At 37.6% G+C, this 13,596-nt stretch overlaps 1 protein-coding gene across 7 annotated transcripts in view; it reads right to left on the bottom strand.

The window, feature by feature from the left end:
* Positions 1-13,596, bottom strand: part of magi2.S (membrane associated guanylate kinase, WW and PDZ domain containing 2 S homeolog) — a 375,483-nt gene that overhangs the window by 120,997 nt on the left and 240,890 nt on the right. For all 7 annotated transcript variants that reach the window (XM_041588487.1, XM_041588488.1, XM_018255760.2 and 4 more), the window contains exons 4-5: positions 12,643-12,858; positions 10,751-10,949 (exon numbers count right to left, since the gene is read on the bottom strand). In XM_041588487.1, coding sequence (XP_041444421.1) covers positions 10,751-10,949; positions 12,643-12,858 — 415 coding nt within the window. The remainder of the gene's footprint in view (positions 1-10,750; positions 10,950-12,642; positions 12,859-13,596) is intronic.

Here is a 13,596-nt window from a genome sequence, read left to right as displayed (position 1 = left end):
TCTAAAGAAAAAGCTGATGAGAGATTGTAATAGTTGTAGACTGGACATCCATAACTGAAAGCGCAGGTCTACATGCACATTTGGTCTGGCACTCAAAACCTATTAAGGTTATACAGTGCATCTTTATTAAATTGTAAATGTATGTAGTTCACCCAATCATTTTGTGATCAAATGAGCATTTCTATACAAAAAAATGTGCAAAAAAACTTCCTGATTCAAAACTAATACATATACAAGTACATTTTCCCATATTATATACAAATACATCTAAGCATTATGGGTAAATATGTTAAACAATAAAGGTAAGTTACAACCATATAATACACTACTGTAAATGTAAATATATATTTTTGTAGGAGAGCTGTGTACACTGTCTTTCCTGGACACTCCATGTCATACTTACCGGGATAGCCCCACCCCAGTGCTCCCATCAGAAGGACCCTCCCCAAAGCTTTAAAAGCCCAACCCCACCCCCCAGTCCGGTGTCTTTTTTTCCTTCTGCTTCAGTTTTTTTTTTTTGCTCCTGTTAGAAGCAAGTTTTCTTTTTAACCTTGGGGAAGCAGTAGGGCTGCTGTTAGCATCCTAGGGACTCGGGTTGGTCCTGGTGATCTTTTACCCCTAAGCACATTACCTCAGGTGGAATCTTCAGTGTTTAAACATCTGGATCAGGTAGGCACAGTTTTTACTGTGTTTTTTGTGGCTAATATCATTGCTTTCCTTGATCCATGTGCCCTCCAGCCTGATTACATCCAGGTCTGTGGCAAGTGCTATGTCCCCCCATCCGTATGCCTACCTGGGCATGTCTAAAAAGCGTCCAGCGGCATTGGGGTATATGGCTCATACACCCTTTATGATTTTTACGGATGGGAGAGGGAGGTGGCAGTTAGGTACGTTATTCTGATGACAAATATTTAGTTAGCGGCCTGAACCTTATGGCCTCCTTCTCTTTTTTCCCCCACATGGGGGTATTATTTTTTTCTTCTGGAGGAATTTAGGTGTCAGAGCCAGCTGCCTCCCTCAAAAGACTTTCCCAAGGTTGAGGTAATTGGCAGCTTCCAGGGTTAAATAAAAGAAAACCCTGTGGTCTTAAATCTACTGGCAGTTAAAGCTAAATTTAAGCTGAGAATGCCACCTTGTTCCAGAGTCTCCTAACTCTTAAAAAAGTATGAGCCATGTTGGCCATTGGAAGAACTGTGCAGCTGCAAGGCTGATATATACGTTCTATGAGCAATGATAATGCAATGCAGTGATAATGCAAAACTGTTTCTACGTGCTGAGAGCAGCTGAGAGCAGTTCTATGCAATGATGATCTGCAGGGTCTGAAAGCAGCATTAAGGCAAGACTTGTCTATATGTGATGTGAATGTTGCAAATACAATGTTAGCCTTCTTATTTGAGCGCTGAGAATACTATGTTGATCTGCATGTTCGGTTAACAGCAGCTGCAGGTAATTGGGTAATTACTCTGGAGGTCAGTGTTCAGGTTCAGTTAATGAACAGGTAGATCCCCTCCCAGCCCCTCCCTTAGCAGCTCAGATTGATTATCTGAAACATCAGGTAAGGTTCTGTGTTACGACTCTTTCCTTTATAGTAAAGGTTTGTTAACTAAATTAACATGTACTTCTTCTACTCTGCTTCTGATTTAGCTAGCTTAGACATTGCTGTATGGAAGGAAGTAAACTGTTTAGCCAGTATATATATGTGTTTATATATGTGTGTATTTGCGTGTGTATATGTGTGAGCATGTGGATACTGGCTAGCTGGGATGGGCAGCCAGAGAAAGGGGCCTCTTTACTCTTGGGCCGAGTGCTCTGTCTGCATTATGTAGGAATTCCTAGTCCTGGCACTACTGAATATTGCAACCAAACTGACTGTTTGTTTCAGTGATTCTAGAGCTGGCTTTAATAACCAAATGCATATGTTATACATTTATGGGCCTGTCGCTGCATAAGGCAGTAACCAAACTGTCTGTATATGTGGAAACAAAATGTGTATGTTATACATTTATGGGCCTATCACTGCATAAGGCAGTAACCAAACTGACTGTATATGTGGAAACATTTCAGTGATTCTAGAGCTGGCTTGAATAATCAAATACAAAGGCATATGTTCTACATTTATGGGTCTATCACTGCATTTTCTAGTAATCAAACTGACTGTATATGTGGAAACATTTCAGTGATTTTAGAACTGACTTTAATAACCAAATACAAATGCATATGTTATACATTTATGGGTCTATCACTGCATAAGGCAGTAACCAAACTGACTGTATACGTGGAAACATTTCAGTGATTCTAGAGCTGGCTTGAATAACCAAATATAAATGCATATATTATACATTTCTGTGTGTCACTGCATAAGGCAGTAACCAAACTGACTGTATATGTGAAACATTTCAGTGATTCTAGAGCTAGCTTGAATAACCAAATACAAATGCATATGTTATACATTTCTGGGCCTGTTGCTGCATTATGTGGTAACCAAACTGACTGTATATGTGGAAACTTTTTAGTGGTTCCAGAGCTGGTTTTAATAACCAAATATGAATGTACATGTTAGACATTTTTGGTATAGGCACTTTTTAATATTACACCAAACTGAATGTAGATGGGGTAACATCAGTGGTTCGGAGCTGGCTATAATAACCACATACTAATGCACATGTCATACATTAATTGGGCCAGCCACTGGTCACTACTATAACCTTACTGTATGTATATGCTTAAACATTTCAGTGGCTTTGGTGCTTACTAAGGTTATAACTAAAGTAAATGAACATGCTATACATCTCTCTGGTTTGGACACCAATCAATAGAACAACCAAACTGAAGGTAAATGTTAAACTGATGAGTAATGGGTGTGGTAAGGTTCTAGGCATTTCCGGAGGGTGCCTATATAACCTTCAGGTTTGTATGTAAGCATAGTAAAACAAGTTAAGGCTCCAGTATCCCTGGGTCATGTCTGTTTCAAGTAACTTTGATTTAGGTTATAAGCATGGATTACTCTTGCAAATAAGCCAATAGGGTAACGTATGCTTGCTGATAACAGCAGCCAAGACTGACTTAAAGGCGCTAGCCAAGTCAGATATAGGTATTATGAACTTAATTAAGTACGTCAGCTGTGTTGCAGATAAGTATTATACCCTTATTTACAGCAGTCCATAATGGCTTAGGGGACTGTGTCCCGGTAAGTATTCCACAATCGGTATATGGGTTACAGATACAGTAAAGGTGGTAACTTATGTAGACATGTATCTTGTCTAAATGGATTGGCTAAGGCCAATTCTGATTCATATAAATGCTATGTAATATATAGGATTATGCACCGTTACAAAGATGGTGTGAGAGTAGTGGCCAATTCTGGTTTAAAGGTATACGACTATATTGCATATGGGTGTTATGCAATAGTCAAACAGCAGGTAGGTATTATACAATGGCTGTATTATAACATGAACTTGTAGACCACAACTTTTGAAGTCAACGTGGTCCATATATTTGCTTACATTCAACTATAGGCTGTTGGAATAGTTATCAGTCTTAAGGATCTCACTAATTAGAATCTATGTTCTACGACTGGACTTATTCCGGCTGATTAAGAAAATAAGATAAATACGTATCCTGCTTCTGCGATAGGATTGGCCTGGGGCTAAATGGACGTAGACATGTATACAGTCATATATACATTTAACAAGGATTCTAATATCGCCACAGCTGGATATCAGGCAAGATAGATGTTCTGTACATTCCAATGATAAATCAAGGTCTATTTATAAAACTGGTATGATATTCATCAGGTTCTCTTTCTTGGTTACAGGAGTGCAACTTATCTGGTCTCAGTCTGGAAGACAGTGGGTGCATCAGTCAGTGCAAATGTTTGGTTAAATCACATACTGTATACTGTATTCACTACTGCCACAGGGTTTTAGAGCTTTGCAATGAGGTATTTTATAGTACAGACCTATTTAGTTTGTCTCCAATACAATAGGGGTCAGCTCTTGGACTATATATTCATGGGACATATTATATTAATGGTTACCATATAAAGCTGGCTGTAAAATTAGGTATTCTCCATCAATTCAGTTATAGCTAAAAGTTTTGATCCACAGGTTCGTTATAACAGGCTATTCTGTAATGTTAATCCATATGGTGGACAGGAAGCATGCAATCTTGGCATGCTGGGTTTTCTAAAGGGCTATGTTACTCTGGGTTTAGCCTTTTACACCACCATAGACTGGCCTGGCTAGTTGAGGTAAGTATCATAGGGCTTAACATCAAGCTATAAAAAGGGTCTTATACACTTTATCCTTTTAGACCAAGGCTGCAGTATCGACCTTAGGCAAGGTCCTGGTTATTGCATCTCTTGCCAACAGACTTGGACATGCATGTATGGTTAGTAGGGGAGTTCCATTGCAGAATAATAGGTAAATAATTATATCTCCATACCTAGATTAATTTTAATCTTGAACACTTAAGGATGGTACTGTCCATGTCCGGGGATTTCAGAATAACCAATCTCTAGCAGTATTGTTGGTTGTAATACTTCCTTGAGTCATTCAAATTTCTTCCTATATGGTAAACTCATGGGAGCAGGCCATACAGATTGTTTATAGGCCCAATCTATGGGGTACAATAACTCCAGCTATGTACAGGTCACATCTGTGAAGGCTCGAGGACTGTATCATAGCAAGGTTATGCATATCTGCAGGCATTTCTTTTACCTGGTCTACTCCAGGGCACGCTGATCTTTAATACTATCCAGTCTTGTTTGGTGTTGGATCATGAGCTAAAGATAAAAACAATTTCAATCTGTACAGACTGCAGAATGCTTCTAGATACCTCACAGGGCAGGTAAGGTATTCCCACATTGGCAGCACTCCTTCTCCATAAGTCATTCTACGGACCTCTCATTGAAAGGTGTATTGGTTATGGTCTAGAATAAATACAGGTTCCTTAGTATTAAAGAGACTGGGAACTACACTAGGTGATGCCATGTACCGGTAGTGTCATACAGAGCAGGGTCATGTAGAATACTAGTGATGGTATTTTTCCTTCCCCCTACTAAATCCTCTTTTGCAGGTACCATGCTTTTGAGCCATTTCCAAGAGTCCTCTTGTGGATGTTATGCGGTTGGAATAAACGTGCTGGTATGTATTAGGAGTAAGACTATGTAGAAGTGTTACTCTGGGTTCCTATCCGCTTCTATTTAATAAGAGATAGTTCTCTCTTTTTAAATGTAATTGTCATGCTGGTTTCACACTCGGTATTATTACTTTTGTGTGGGTTCCTTTAAGGAGTACTATTTCCTTTTATTCTCTTCCAGTCCATTTCCTCTGAAAATAGAGTTCACAGATTTCCACAAGGTGATTTTGGTCCACCTTTGGGGGTTTCATTCTTCTGAGTTTTATCTGGTATAGATTATACTCGGCCACTTCCTTATGTGTAACAAATTCCCTCCCATTGGGATATTAGCTTGCTAAGTCCCGGTAAGTATGACATGGAGTGTCCAGGAAAAGGGAAGATTGTATCATACTTACCGTGATCTTCCTTTCCTGGACACTCCATGTCAGGTTTCCCATCCCTTTTTCGGTAGTTTCTAGAAGCTTATTACGAGACACCGGACTGGGGGGTGGGGTTGGGCTTTTAAAGCTTTGGGGAGCGTCCTTCTGATGGGAGCACTGGGGCGGGGCTATCCCGGTAAGTATGACATGGAGTGTCCAGGAAAGGAAGATCACGGTAAGTATGATACAATCTTCCCTTTTCCTCTGTATTGATTCTGTGCAAGGAGGGGGAGGAGCCCCAACCAGCCCCACCCTCTGTGAGCTGACGAAGGAAGAGGGAGAGAGAAAGTGCTGCTGGGAGAGAGGAGCAGCAGAGTACAAGCAAAGTGTGTATGCTCCCAGAGTTTCTGTGGGAGAAAGTCAGTAGGGAACCCCAGTGGCAGAAAAGCGCTTTTTATTTAGGGTGTGGAAGGAAAGGGGGTCCTTGTCTGGGGTTTTAAAGAGCAAAGCGTGGTCTTCTCAGGGCATGGAAAACCAAAGGGTCGTCCTTCTCAGGACTTTGAAGCAACTGCCACATAAGTGGAGATTCCCTTCAGCAGTTCAGAGATCATCAGCTGCATTTATTCAGTGAAGTTGCTCCTGGCTGGCAGGCTACCTGTATCACTGTAATTTAAAGCTATAGTGTCCTGCCAAATAAACACATCAACCAGTGCACTGTGTATGTGTATTGTGGATCAGAGAATGTCCCAGGGAGGGGTATTACAGTTCAGCCTGTCCTGACCTTGGGTGGAGGCACACCATATTAAAGTGTATCTGCTCTCCCATATAGCGGAGGCACAGGACTCCTGTAGCGCCACAAGCAACTAAATGCGTGCTAGATCTCATGCAGTAGCAGAAGAGGACTATATTTTCAATGTGGATGTTATCTATTACTTTGAAATTATGCTTGTCTTTGCAAATACTATGTAGATAAAAGGATTAATACAAGGATTAATACATTTGTAAAATACTTGAAACGTGTCCATGGTACCATAAAGTTTACTTAGAATGTTACATTACTACACATTTCCTGCAGACTTCAAATCATAACAATTTGGTCAAGCCCACATACTTAGTACAACCGGCAACATTTAAAGGCTATCATAGTTATGGTATGATAAATATGCATGGTCAAATTGTTATGGTAAGATGAATTTGCACTCAAGCTCAATTTACAAGCAAGAATCCTTGAAAGCGGAAGATAATTTTGAAGAAATAGGGTATGATAGAAACCAGATGTTACAACTAAAATACACACAAACCCTAGAGCATATTTTTTTCAGAGAATATGAAATAAATGTAAGTGTAGGAAAGCCATATTTAAATATTTGATTACCCTGAAACAGATCCAGCATTCGGCGACAGTTCCTAATACAGGAAAAAGAAACATGGGAACATGGCAAGAAAAACACTAAAAACAACACAAACTTATTTGTACAATAACAGGTATGAATCTGTGACTAATCTGTAGTAACTGAAATTATGAGAGAAATAATTGTCAACAAAGACACAGAGATTCTTCTAATAAGCTTTGGTGTCTTAGCCTGCAGTATAAGGGCTTTGGCAGATTTGGGGAGATTTAGTCGCCTGGTGACTTTGGAAATCGAAGCTCCGCAAGTGCATTGGCACTGGAGTTTTCTCATTATAGCAGGGGGAAGGCAGTACGGGGAGATTGTCACCACGCAGAAGAGGCGATTAGTCGCCAGGCGACTAAATCTCCCCGAATCTGCCCGTGTTCTAAAGCCCTTATACTGCAGTATGAATGGAAAAGGCCTATGCATGAGTGCACACCAGCACAGGGTGGCACTTAAAACTGACGAAAAAACAGCAGGCGACTTCCTTGATTAAGCACTTCTTGATTACCTTCCTTGGCTACCCCTTGCTTTGATTCAACATGTATATTAGGATTCAAGCAGTAGGACAGAGGAGTTATACAAAATCTGTACAAAAACAATACAAAGCAGGTTTTGCTTAAGTGTTATATAGACAAACAGTATAGGTTTGTATTTCAGACACCTGATTAAAGGTATAATTCTGGGCAGAATGATTCTGAGAGCTTGAGTGGCAACCTTGAATGTCAGGGTCACACTGTGCCTTTGAGAGATGTTGTGGAATCTCAAATGCCCTTATTTTATACAACCTGATTTCTTCGCATCCAAAATTTTGTAAGCCTGACAAGTATGTATTGCTTAAGTTGGTCATACATGCCCAGGGTTTGTCAGGCAATTTAGCCAATTTTGGCAAAAGACATACCAAGAAAACCATCCTCTTTAATTATAATGAAGGTGCACATCCTGGGATAGTCTACCTGTCTCAAAGTCAAAATCATGATGAAAGAACGTTGGTATGTTTAAACTGCTTTTATTTTCTTAATGGTAATATAATCAAATGATGGACCCCACCCTTTGATAAAAGGCATTTGAAGAGGACCACCTGTCCAATAGGAAAACTGTATCGGTCAATGTCCCTTGTGTGTGGGTACATGGTACATAAGCGGATGAAGACATCAGAAGAGCTGCTCCTCCTTTTCACTTCCTGCAGATCCAATTGTTTGAGCCCACTATCGTAAAAACAGCACGGTCACGTTTTTCCTCTGAAAATACTGTAGCTACAATTTAATCCACAAGGTCCTGACTATACTTTTTATAATTAATCCAGTAGAATATGAAATTAACGAAGGGGGTTCAACTCACCAGGTGTCACCAGGTGCACATGCCCCAAACTTTACAGCTTAGGGAACAGATAACTATCAGAGTTTCAAAACAAGCAGGCCTGTACACTACACTTTAAACAAGCAGGCGTGTACTCTGAAACACTTTGTATATGAAATGTACAGAAAATGTCTTTAGAAATGACCTCTCATATTAGACTATTTTGTTTTAATATGAGATGCAAATTTTCTCTGCATTTCATCTACAAACGTGTTGCAGTATGTGCCTGTTGACACTTAAGACAAATTATGCTGTGTATAATATGGAAATTGATAGGCAAATTATTACGGCTGATGGATTATAGGTATTACATTGTTTTATATCAGTTGGAACCCTCTTTTTTGGTATTTATTTCTAAGAAGACATAAAGGTCAAATCTGTCAAACATCTTGCAATTAGTTTGAAAAATACATATAACAAGTGACATAATGCAAATGCCATTACAAGGACAAGGATAAGACATTTTCTAATGTACCTACTGGCATTAACCAGTGGATGAATCACAAAGGAAGCTGGTTGTCCAAATGTTTTTAATCTGCTTCTAACATTTGTAAAATAGAAGATCATTGGATTAGTAAAGTGCACAGTACAAAAAAACATACCTGTAGATCAGATAATTTCATAAAGAACTTGTTATACTTGTTAAATTGCTGGCTCTTTAGGAATGTTAAATCCAAATTAAAATGTTAAATTGGGCAACAATGCAATGATACCTAAGCCGGAATTTGCCAAAAGAGTATCTCCAACGGTACACCAAATCAAAAATGATTTACAAAGTGGGGTTTATACTCTTTGTACAAAGAGTATAAACCCCACTTTGTAAATAATTTCTTTAGGAATGTTACCTGATCCTTTTTATAGTAAGATATACAAAAAAATACTTTTTTTCAAAAAAAGTTGGCTGTATACATTGTGAGATTAGCATGGTCAGTACAGTGACAAACATGAAGTCTCATTTATAGTGATTTAAATAAACAGAGCAGGTCATTTAAAATGGCACCATCCAATTTGTTTCTCTGCAGAGAGCAAAACATTCAATAAACCCAATGTTTGATGGTGGAATTGTAACGAAATGATGTCAAACCAAGAAGGATTTTGGGTTGCTAGCCAGTCTTGAGATAAAATAACTTGATGGGCCACTTCCTGCACATACCTTCAACAGAAAAGTACTGATTTATAGTTTCATTTGAATACTTTGGATGTACTACAGCATACATCCAGAGTATGTTGCCTGATCACATAAACACATGGGCAAAGATGTGTTCAACTATAACAATTATGCAAAATTACTTCCTATTTTGGTGTGCCTCACTATGAATGCTCAACTCAACCTCTCCTAGCAACTTTTTTTGTACATTTCATGTGTTTTCATCTTTCTTATACATGCATAAACAGACATAGTCTGTAAGTAATTTACAGGACACACATGTACTGTAGAAATCCGAGATTTTACATAGACAAGAAACAATAGGAAGTAAAAACATTCGGTTAGACCAACAAATGGTGAAGTCAAGACTAGTTTTGCACAGCTGTGTTACACACACACCAACTGAACCTTATTCAAAAGCGCCGAGCTGTTATAATGCAGCAACTCAAAGTATCCAGTCAGCAATTATGTTTGACTGTGCAGGTTCGACAATGAAAGCAAATGTATGATCAGTTGCTGTACTAAAATATTGCACCTCAATTAATCGGCAGAAAACAAATATACATATGATAGGTTCTTAAAAAATAGACTTAGCATACTGTATCATATAGTAGGCAACTGCGCCAACTCAGGCTGCAGTGAAACATACAGAGGAATACCATAATGATCATTACCCATATTTAAAAAAACACCAAGGGGATTATGTAATAAAAGGCACCAAGTTTATCCAGGAGAAGTAAACCATAGCAACCATAGCAGCATTTAATATAATAATTTTCAGGGTTATGGATCTACTATTTTAATTGATTATATTCAGCCAAAATTAACAAAATATTTTGTCATCCATTTGGGGCAGATTTACTAAGGTTCGAATGGTGAATTAGTTTTGGTCAAAACTCACACATTTGAATTTTAAACCACCAACTCGAATTTGAATAATAATAATCAGATTTATCACACCTCGACCCTGGAAACAGTTCTAGTTCAATTATTCTCCACCTAAAACCTGCCGAGTTCATGTAGAAGTCAATGGCAGAGGTCCCTTGAACTATTTGAAGATGTTAATAGTAGTGATGAGTCAAATTATTACCAAGTTTTCACTTCAAAAATGACGCCCCATAGACTCCAATGGGAAAAAAAATCTTCCCGTCAAAAAAAATTTGACCTGTAAAAGTCCAGTTTTTTTTTCCCGGAGGAAAACTCAATTCAAATTTGATTCAAAGTTTGTCATAAATAACATACCATTCGAATGATGAATAAAATGTAATTTATTTGAGTTTAAAAAAACTCAAATTACTATAAGAAATAACCACCTTTATCATAAGTTATCTGTGACCAAATTTTTTTTCACTTACTCAATAAAGTAGACTTCTCCTTTTTCTGTGTATGCCATTTCCCAGTTATCAGGCAAGGATCCCAAATCATCAGCATCCTCAGGCTTTATGGTCTTGTTTGTGTCTGTTACTTCTGCGTGGCAGTACAGAGGAGTAGTGTAAGGCAGGGAAGATATCTCACCTGAGGCATCTGTACTCTTGTCTTCATGTTCACTCGATTCTACAAGAGACACAAAACTACAGATTTATCTGCCCTTCAATTTTTCTCTTATCAGCACAGATATGATTTCTTTAATACTAGTTACAAAAGCAAAGATAAATCCACAGGGCCTTAAAAATAGCACTCTCGCATTAAAGCTTTATTTGGTGTTGAGAATACTTTGCATACCATATAATATGACGCTAATTAGTATGACAAAACAAGCAATTTAGTTTGTAAATGTATACAGATATGTCCTTTGGAATAGTTTCCTCTCTGACATCACTTGAGTGAAAGGGGCAGTCTATTATTATTTTATATTTAACACTCTCAACATTCTCGACAAACAGTTCTGTCTTATGATTTGCATGCACCCTATTTGCATTTGACCTCCTGTTTTTAGCAGCTGGTTAAGGTAGAGCCTCCATTTCTGTAGGCTGTTAAGCATGCCTTGAAAAGTGGTAGGCCCTGGTAGCTCAAAGGCCAGGAACTAGGGAAAACCAATGAAAGGGGAGCACAGAAAACATCCATCATTAAATTTACACCCTTGTAGAGTAGTTGGTCACACTTAAATCAGATGTAAAGTATGTTTTTAAAAATAGTTATAATTCCAGCATTGTTGACAGATGCATTTTAGCAAATAAGGGCTTATACAGGATGTCAGAGATACAGGATGATGTTGGAAACAAGGGGAACTATAGAAAGGAGCCGAGTTATCAAAATTCGGATCTGTACTTTACTTTATTTGCAAAAAATGTAGTGAAACAAGGAAAATTTTAATAAACCTTGGAACTTTGAATAGTTGAGATTTATCAAAGAAAGCAAAACACAAAAAGTCACCAGAAAAAAAGTAAAAGCTGGAGCGTTTCTACCGAAGTCAATGGGAGTTCTCTCAAATTTTATTTATTTTCCAGTTTATTCAAAAATTAATAATTTTAGCCTAATTGAAAATGAATGGAACTATTTGATTTATTTTAAGTTCCTTCTTAAATAAGGGAAAAAGTGATCTTATAAAATAAAGTTGTGTGATGTTGCAAATAGTTTTTTTCTAGACTTACCCAGTGAATATCTCTTTTAATAAAACAATGTATTTGTTAAATAAAATACTGCAATGCTGAAAACTGGTTTATTATTACAATAAACCTTGATGATAAATGCAACATTGAAATAAGACCATATGCAGTAATTACATTAAACAATATTTCATGATACTTTGTAATTTCATAATATATATTTTAATACTGTACTGAATACTGAGTAGATTTCTGTTTTTTGAGTTTTTTCAGCTTTGATTTACTTGTCTAAACTAATGCTCAGACATCAGTGATTAAAGATGAATGCACAAAGGACAGTTTGCTTGGAATTGCCCTTCATTTGACTTGAAAGGTAATTGTCTAGGCTGCTGGTACATTTGCAGTTTAGGTAATTATTAGTCAGAAACATGTTAGCAAATGTTTCCAAGTGATAATTGTCTGACCACAAGTGCACTGGCAACATCCAGGAAATTACCTTTCAAGAATTACTTTTCAGCAGGCAGCAAAACACTGAATTGACCAATGTGCCAATGCCTAAGAAAACCGAGAGTTCAGACCAAATAGGCCAATACCAGCAAACATGCAAGTGAAGAGCAGCGATAATTTATTTAAAAGCTAAAGTAAATCAGCATATTAAACAACACATACTATTCTATTTCATCTTATTTTTTTATACTGACCTGGGGTCACTACTACACCATTTCCATTTACTACAGGGCTCTCCTCTTCCTCCTCTTCTGGAGGCTCAATCCCTGTTTTCTCCATGTTGCTTACAGACTTATTGCGTTTACGTTTTCCCTCAACCCTTGGAATTCCACCAGGAAAAATATGGTCTGTTGCATTTAACAAAAGCGAAGCAGGTTCAGCAGGAGGCTTTGGAGTTCCGTAGTAATTTTCTGTGGATAAATGTTGAATTTATAATTCATTATCATAAAAGAAATAGTGGAAAGATGTGTTTCTAGTATGGCAAGAACGATGGTACAATATATGAGGTTTTGGGCTTTTTTGATTCAATGTTTTTGGTCCCATTTGTGGTCAAGCCCACTTTATCTTATGTAACTAACTTAACTATGTAACAGTTGTATATAAAATATTGCCTAATGAGTCATTTGCAAAATATTCAAGAAAATTTAGGATAGCAAATAAGAGTTAGCCCCCATATCCCACCCTAACTGAGAGTAAATTAAGCACCTACAACGTATCTCACCCAACTTGGTGTTTTTTATTGTTTACTTTTCCCCGTGCCTAAAATTTCCATTGAAATTGTTGTCATTTGCTACACTACATTCAACGTACATATCAATGAAAAGTGACCAGAAATAAGTTAACATTCCCCATATCCTAATATACAAATTATTAATCTTCAAACACAAATACATTTCACAATAAAAAGGTAAAAATACTGGTCTTATTACAAAAAACTCTTGAAATGAATTACATCATAAATAAGTCTTTGGATGAATGAAGATCATTTTGTCACATCATGGAAGTGTAAAAAAAAAAAAATGACTTTTTATGGAATGTACTTGACCGCTTTTTGTGTATTCACCATCTTTCTTTCCGTTTCTTATTCTTCAAGTACTCAAAGGATATAAGCACAGGTAGGGTCAGACTGGGCAGGGACACTGGGAAGA

Source organism: Xenopus laevis, chromosome 3S (assembly GCF_017654675.1).
Source record: "Xenopus laevis strain J_2021 chromosome 3S, Xenopus_laevis_v10.1, whole genome shotgun sequence".
NCBI lineage: Eukaryota > Metazoa > Chordata > Amphibia > Anura > Pipidae > Xenopus > Xenopus laevis.
The sequence above is the reverse complement of the archived record's forward strand: the minus strand, read 5'-3'. Positions and strand labels throughout refer to the sequence as shown.